General features: G+C 45.3%; 1 protein-coding gene across 1 annotated transcript in view; it reads right to left on the bottom strand.

Moving 5' to 3' along the window:
* Positions 1 to 4,190: 4,190 nt before the first annotated feature.
* The window catches only part of POP5 (POP5 homolog, ribonuclease P/MRP subunit), a 28,979-nt gene continuing 24,833 nt past the window's right edge, over positions 4,191 to 8,336 (bottom strand). Inside the window, exons 4-5 of the mRNA XM_069758036.1 lie at positions 4,537 to 4,620; positions 4,191 to 4,401 (exon numbers count right to left, since the gene is read on the bottom strand). Coding sequence (XP_069614137.1) covers positions 4,289 to 4,401; positions 4,537 to 4,620 — 197 coding nt within the window. The 3' untranslated portion in view covers positions 4,191 to 4,288. The remainder of the gene's footprint in view (positions 4,402 to 4,536; positions 4,621 to 8,336) is intronic.

The raw sequence follows: 8,336 nt of genomic DNA, 5'->3' as shown, positions 1-8,336 counted from the left end.
AAAAAATGTGAAAAAAAAAAAAAAAATTTAAACTTTTATATCACCCCCCTTTCGCCCCAATCAAAATAAATCAATAAAAAAAAAATCAAATGTACACATATTTGGTATCGCCGCGCTCAGAATCGCCCGATCTATCAACTAAAAAAAAGCAATAACCTGATCGCTAAACGGCGTAGCGAGAAAAAAATTCGAAACGCCAGAATTACGTTTTTTAGGTTGCCGCGACATTGCATTAAAATGCAATAACGGGCGATCAAAAGAACGTATCTGCACCAAAATGCTATCATTAAAAACGTCATCTCGGCACGCAAAAAATAAGCCCTCAACCGACCCCAGATCACGAAAAATGGAGACGCTACGAGTATCGGAAAATGGCGCAATTTTTTTTTTTTTAGCAAAGTTTGGAATTTTTTTTCACCACCTAGATAAAAAATAACCTAGTCATGTTTGGTGTCTATGAACTCGTACTGACCTGGAGAATCATAATGTCAAGTCAGTTTTAGCATTTAGTGAACCTAGCAAAAAAGCCAAACAAAAAACAAGTGTGGGATTGCACTTTTTTTGCAATTTCACCGCACTTGGAATTTTTTTCCCGTTTTCTAGTACACGACATGCTAAAACCAATTATGTCGTTCAAAAGTACAACTCGTCCCGCAAAAAATAAGCCCTCACATGGCCAAATTGACGGAAAAATAAAAAAGTTATGGCTCTGGGAAGGAGGGGAGTGAAAAACGAACACGGAAAAATGAAAAATCCCATGGTCATGAAGGGGTTAAATGGAAAATTAGCTCCAATCATTAGCGGACACCATGTCACGTTTGGAGAGCCCCTGTATGCCTAAACATTGGAGATCCCCCACAAATGACCCCATTTTGGAAACTAGACCCCCAAAGGAACTAATCTAGATGTGTGGTGAGGACTTTGAACCCCCAAGTGCTTCACAGAAGTTTATAACGCAGAGCCATGAAAAAAAAAAAATTATTTTCTCAAAAATGATCTTTTAGCCTGCAATTTTTTATTTTCCCAAGGGTTACAGGAGAAATTGGACCCCAAAAGTTATTGTCCAGTTTCTCCTGAGTACGCTGATACCCCATGTGTGGGGGTAAACCACTGTTTGAGCACACGTCGGGGCTCAGAAGTGAAGTAGTGACTTTTGAAATGCAGACTGATGGAATGGTCTGCGGGCGTCACGTTGCGTTTGCAGAGCCCCTGGTGTGCCTAAACAGTAGAAACCCCCCTCAAGTGACCCCATTTTAGAAACTAGACCCCCCAAGGAACTTATCTAGATATGTGGTGAGCACTTTGAACCCCCAAGTGCTTCACAGACGTTTACAACGCAGAGCTGTGAAAATAAAAAATCATTTTTCTTTCCTCAAAAATGATGTTTTAGCAAGCAATTTTTTATTTTCCCAAGTGTAACAGGAGAAATTGGACCCCAGTAATTGTTGCGCAGTTTGTCCTGAGTATGCTGGTACCCCATATGTGGGGGTAAACCGCTGTTTGGGCACACGTCGGGGCTCGGAAGTGAGGGAGCACCATTTGACTTTTTGAATACAAGATTGGCTGGAATCAATGGTGGCGCCATGTTGCGTTTGGAGACCCCTGATGTGCCTAAACAGTGGTAACCCCTCAATTCTAACTCCAACACTAACCCCAACACACCCCTAACCCTAATCCCAACTGTAGCCATAACCCTAATCACAACCCTAATTCCAACCCTAACCCTAAGGTTTTGTGCCCACGTTGCGGATTCGTGTGAGATTTTTCAGCATCATTTTTGAAAAATCCGCGGGTAAAAGGCACTGCGTTTTACCTGCGGATTTTCCGCGGATTTCCAGTGTTTTTTGTGCGGATTTCACCTGTGGATTCCTATTGAGGAACAGGTGTAAAACGCTGCGGAATCCGCACAAAGAATTGACATGCTGCGAAAAATACAACGCAGCGTTTCCGCGCGGTATTTTCCGCACCATGGGCACAGCGGATTTGGTTTTCCATAGGTTTACATGGTACTGTAAACCTGATGGAACACTGCAGCGAATCGGCAGCGGCCAATCCGCACCGTGTGCACATAGCCTAATTCTAAAGGTATGTGCACACGCTGCGGAAAATGCTGCGGATCCGCAGCAGTTTCCCATGAGTTTACAGTTCAATGTAAACCTATGGGAAACAAAAATTGCTGTACACATGCTGCGGAAAAACTGCACGGAAACACAGCGGTTTACATTCCGCAGCATGTCGCTTCTTTCTGCGGATTCCGCAGCGGTTTTACAACTGCTCCAATAGAAAATCGCAGTTGTAAAACTGCAGTGAAAGGCGCAGAAAAAACGCGGTAAATCCGCGATAAATGCGCAGCGGTTTAGCACTGCGCATTTATCAAATCCGCAGCGGAAAAATCCGCAGAGGACCAGAATACGTGTGCACATACCGAAACCCTAACCCTAGCCCTAACCCTACCCCTAACCCTATTCTAACATTAGTGGAAAAAAAAAATTCTTTATTTTTTTTATTGTCCCTACCTATGGGGGTGACAAAGGGGGGGGGGGGGGGGGGTCATTTACTATTTTTTTATTTTGATCACTGTGATATAATCTCTCTCAGTGATCAAAATGCACTTTGAACGAATCTGTAAGTATGATGGGGTGGGGGGGGAGCACGGGGGGGGGGGGGGAGGATTGGAGTACGGGGGGTGGATCGGAACGCAGGAGGGGTGGAACGGAGCACGAGGGGGTGGAACGGAGCACGGGGGGGTGGAACGGAGCACGGGGGGGGGGTGGATCGGAGTGCAGCGGGGTGACTGGAGCACGGGGGGGGGTGATTGGAGCACAGGGGTGAGCGGACAAGAGCACGGGGGGGGAGCGGAGCACAGGACGGAGGGGAGCGGGGCAGTGTACTGGGCAGATCGGAGGGCTGGGGGGGGGGGGGGCGATCGGTGGGGTGGGGGCACATTAGTATTTCCAGCCATGGCCGATGATATTGCAGCATCGGCCATGGCTGGATTGTAATATTTCACCCGTTATAATGGGTGAAATATTACAAATCGCTCTGATTGGCAGTTTCACTTTCAACAGCCAATCAGAGCGATCGTAGCCACGGGGGGGTGAAGCCACCCCCCCTGGGCTGAACTACCACTCCCCCTGTCCCTGCAGATCGGGTGAAATGGGAGTTAACCCTTTCACCCGATCTGCAGGGACGCGATCTTTCCATGACGCCACATAGGCGTCATGGGTCGGATTGGCACCGACTTTCATGACGCCTACGTGGCGTCATGGGTCGGGAAGGGGTTAATTACCGACTTAATAATGATAGTGTCGGGCTGTCAATGACAGCTGCTGACACCAAGCCCTAATCGCGTTACTCTGATGTCACTGCATCAGAATGAAAAAGGTGGTGTTGAACCACGAAATTACATCACAAAATGTTTTTTTTTTTAAATCTCCATTTAGCTCAAAAAAGCCTTCATCGCTGTACAAAAACGCACCCAAAATGGTGGCAAAGTGCACGTTTTTGCAGCCAAGAAATGCAGAAACTTTGCAGACATTTCTGCAAGCAAATACTCAACGTGCACACATAGCTTCACAGGGTTATATTTAATTGATACTACACTTGTAGACTATTGAGCCATTGTTATAGTTTAGGAATACAACATTAACAGGTCATAGACTTACTACACACAGGTGGGCTCGCTGGATAGTCCGGAAGATTTAATGTACTACTTGCCATCTTTTGGTAGGAATGTGACAGCATCTCAGTTTCCCACTTTTTTTTTACTAAATGTGATTTTTTTGTATTGTAATAAATAAAACTTATTCGTTTGGTAAATATGGTTCTGGCGTTTATTTGTTTCGCTTTATGATCTAGGTTTCTCTATGTATTGAACCCTTTATTCCATCCATGCAGACAAAATTAATCAGACAAATTAATCTGCATATCTCCATGTGTACTTGTGATGTGACTGTATACAGATCTGCTAACCATGACATACTGGCACATCCATTTGTGGAACGTACATACAAAATATGATGTACCAGTCAGGAATAGGTTATTAGTAGTATTTATCGAGCAGCGAGCATAATGGGAGTGGGAAACAACCATTTTTCCAGAGAACGGCCTCTCCTTTACATAAGGAACTCATTCAGTTAAATCTCTGAGCATTAAATCTCTGAGCACGTGATATAAGAACACCACACCAGTGCCAGGTTTGCTTTTTAATATACAACTTTAAATAGGAATATAAAAAGGGGGGGGAAAGTAACACATGACATATTACTTATTTCAAAATTAAACAAATTTATATTTGTAGGTATGGCACCTGCACAACATCTTCCTCAGCTGAAGAGTCTGGTTCTTGTACATTTTCTAAGGAACAACTCTCTATTGACTTCTGGATGGCTCTTTTCTCCTCTTAAAAAAAAAAAAAAAAAGTGTGTGAGACTAATGACTTACATTGTCCTGACAGCAGAGATGCTGCCGAAATTTGTGGGATTTTCAGTCTCTGCCACATGTGGATGTAGAAACTTGAAGTTGGCAATTACTTACCAGGATTTGTACAGTTCTTCAACAACAGCATTAATTGTCTCCTGTTGTACTGAATGAGGAATTTCTGACATGTACGAATTGTGCCTGTAACAGAATACAGAAAACTTAAGTGGTATCCTGATTTCCGCACCTTATGTAGGCTGTCCCATAAACATATTTCCTAACCACAGTGTTACTGAGGAGGTCAAACCTTCACAGGCTCACGAGAATTGAAGTCTCAAAGTCCAATGTGTGAATCTAGCCGTATGTGTGACTGTTGTGCACTCCCTTTCAGTAGGTGTCACACATCCTGACTACTTCTTTTCCGGGTGAAACACGTCATCAGTGGCACATGTTCAGCGCTTTTAACATTTGAACGGTTTAGCATAAAGGTTGTGCACAGGGTCTAATCTTTAGTTGCTGAAACCAGAATATAGCTATGAAAGTACCAGAATACTTAATGGAGTTGTGCCATGACACACACTTTGCTGGTAAGAGCTTCTAAGCAGGTATTAACCCCTTCCCGACCTTTGACGCAGCGTATGCGTCATGAAAACCCGTGCCAATCCGACCTGTGACGCAGCATATGCGTCATGGCCGGATTGGGCTCCTGCAGGCCGGGTGAAAGGGTTAACTCCAATTTCACCCGGCCTGCAGGGACAGGGGGAGTGGTAGTTTAGCCCAGGGGGGGTGGCTTCACCCCCCCGTGGCTACGATCGCTCTGATTGGCAGTTTCACTTTCAACAGCCAATCAGAGCGATTCGTAATATTTCACCTAAAAAACTGAAATATTACAATCCAGCCATGGCCGATGCTGCAATATCATCGGCCATGGCTGGAAACACTTTTGTGCCCCCACCCCACCGATCGCCCCCCCAGCCCTCCGATCTGTGGTTCTCTCCCCTCCGTCCTGTGCTCCGCTCCCCCGTCCTCCTGTCCACTCCCCCCGTGCTCCAATCCCACCCTTGTGCTCCACCCCCCCCCCCCCCCGCACACCGATCCACCCCCCCCCCCGCACACCGATCCACCCCCCCCCCCCCCCGCACACCGATCCACCCCCCCGTGCTCTGATCTCCCTCCCCTCCCCCCCCTTATACTTACCGAGCCTCCCGGGGTCCGTCCGTCTTCTTTCCTGGGCGCCGCCATGTTCCAAAATGGCGGGCGCATGCGCAGTGCGCCCGCTGAATCTGCCGGCCGGCAGATTCGTTCCAATGTGAATTTTGATCACTGTGATAAAACCTATCGCAGTGATCAAAAAAAAAAAAAAAAAAACAGTAAATGACCCCCCCCCCCCCCCCCCTCTTTGTCCCCCATAGGTAGGGACAATAATACAATAAAGATTTTTTTTTTTTCCCCACTAAGGTTGGAGTTAGAACTAGGGTTAGGAGTAGGGTTAGGGGTAGGGCTAGGGTTTCGGTATGTGCACACGTATTCTGGTCCTCTGCAGATTTTTCCGCAGCGGATTTGATAAATCCACAGTGCTAAACCGCTGCGGATTTATGGCGGATTTACCGCGGTTTTTCTGCGCATTTCACAACTGCGATTTTCTATTGGAGCAGTTGTAAAACCGCTGTGGAATCCGCAGAAAGAAGTGACATGCTGCGGAATGTAAACCGCTGCGTTTCCGTGCAGTTTTTCCGCAGCATGTGTACAGCGATTTTTGTTTCCCATAGGTTTACATTGAAATGTAAACTCATGGGAAACTGCTGCGGATCCGCAGCGTGTGCACATACCTTTAGAATTAGGCTATGTGCACACGGTGCGGATTTGGCTGCGGATCCGTAGTGGATTGGCCGCTGCGGATCCGCAGCAGTGTTCCATCAGGTTTACAGTACCATGTAAACATATGGAAAACCAAATCCGCTGAGCCCATGATGCGGAAAATACCGCGCGGAAACGCTGCGTTGTATTTTCCGCAGCATGTCAATTCTTTGTGCGGATTCCGCAGCGTTTTACACCTGATCCTCAATAGGAATCCGCAGGTTAAATCCGCACAAAAAACACTGGAAATCCGCGGTAAATCCGCAGGTAAAACGTAGTGCCTTTTACCCGCGTATTTTTCAAAAATAGTGCGGAAAAATCTCACACGAATCCGCAACGTGGGCACATAGCCTTAGTGTTAGGGTTGGGTTGAAATTAGGGTTGTGGTTAGGGTCAGGGGTGTGTTGGGGTTAGGGGTGTGTTGAGGTTAGGGTTGTGGTTAGGGGTGTGTTGCGGTTAGTGTTGGAGGTAGAATTGAGGGGTTTCCACTGTTTAGGCACATCAGCGGGTCTCCAAAAGCAACATGGCGCCACCATTGATTCCAGCCAATCTTGCGTTCAAAAAGTCAAATGGTGCTCCCTCCCTTCCGAGCCCAGACGTGTGCCCAAACAGTGGTTTACCCCCACATATGGGGTACCAGCATAGTCAGGACAAACTGAGCAACAATTACTGGGGTCCAATTTCTCCTGTTACCCTTGAGAAAATAAAAAATTGCTTGCTAAAACATCATTTTTGAGGAAAGAAAAATGATTTTTTATTTTCACGGCTCTGCGTTGTAAACGTCTGTGAAGCACTTGGGGGTTCAAAGTGCTCACCACATATCTAGATAAGTTCCTTGGGGGGTCTAGTTTCTAAAATGGGGTCACTTATGGGGGGTTTCTACTGTTTAGCCACATCAGGGGCACTGCAAACGCAACGTGACGCCCGTAGAGCATTCCATCAAAGTCTGCATTTCAAAACTTCACTACTTCACTTCCGAGCCCCGACGTGTGCCCAAACAGTAGTTTACCCCCACATATGGGGTATCACCGTACTCAGGAGAAACTGGACAACAAATATTGGGGTCAAATTTCTCCTGTTACGCTTGGGAAAATTAAAAAAATTCTGGGCTAAAATATTATTTTTGAGGAAAGAAAACGTATTTATTATTTTCACTGCTCTGTGTTATAAACTTCTGTGAAGCACTTGGGGGTTCAAAGTGCTCACCTCAGATCTAGATAAGTTCCTTTCGGGGTCTAGTTTCCAAAATGGGGTCACTTTTGGGGGAGCTCCAATGCATAGGCACACAGGGGCTCTCCAAACGTGACATGGTGTCCGCTAAAGAGTGCAGCCAATTTTTCATTCAAAAAGTCAAATGGCGCTCCTTCCCTTCCAAGCCCTGCCGTGCGCCCAAACAGTGGTTTACCCCCACATATGAAGTATCAGCGTACTCAGGACAAATTGGACAACAACTTTCGTGGTTCAGTTTCTCCTTTTACCATTGGGAAAATAAAAAAATTGTTGCTGAAAGATCATTTTTGTGACTAAAAAGTTAAATGTTCATTTTTTCCTTCCATGTTGCTTCTGCTGCTGTGAAGCACCTGAAGGGTTAATAAACTTATTGAATGTGGTTTTGTGCACCTTGAGGGGTGCAGTTTTTAGAATGGTGTAACTTTTGGGTATTTTCAGCCATATAGACCCCTCAAACGGACTTCAAATGTGAGGTGGTCCCTAAAAAAAATGGTTTTGTAAATTTCGTTGTAAAAATGAGAAATCGCTGGTCAAATTTTAACCCTTTTAACTTCCTAGCAAAAAAAAAAATTTTGTTTCCAAAATTGTGCTGATGTAAAGTATACATGTGGGAAATGTTATTTATTAACTATTTTGTGTCACATAACTCTCTGGTTTAACAGAATAAAAATTCAAAATGTGAAAATTGGGAAATTTTCGCCAAATTTCCGTTTTCATCACAAATAAACACAGAATTTATTGACCTAAATTTACCACTAACATGAAGCCCAATATGTCACGAAAAAACAATCTCAGAACCGCTAGGATCCATTGAAGCGTTCCTGAGTTAT

Source organism: Ranitomeya imitator, chromosome 1 (assembly GCF_032444005.1).
Source record: "Ranitomeya imitator isolate aRanImi1 chromosome 1, aRanImi1.pri, whole genome shotgun sequence".
Taxonomy (NCBI): domain Eukaryota; kingdom Metazoa; phylum Chordata; class Amphibia; order Anura; family Dendrobatidae; genus Ranitomeya; species Ranitomeya imitator.
The sequence above is the reverse complement of the archived record's forward strand: the minus strand, read 5'-3'. Positions and strand labels throughout refer to the sequence as shown.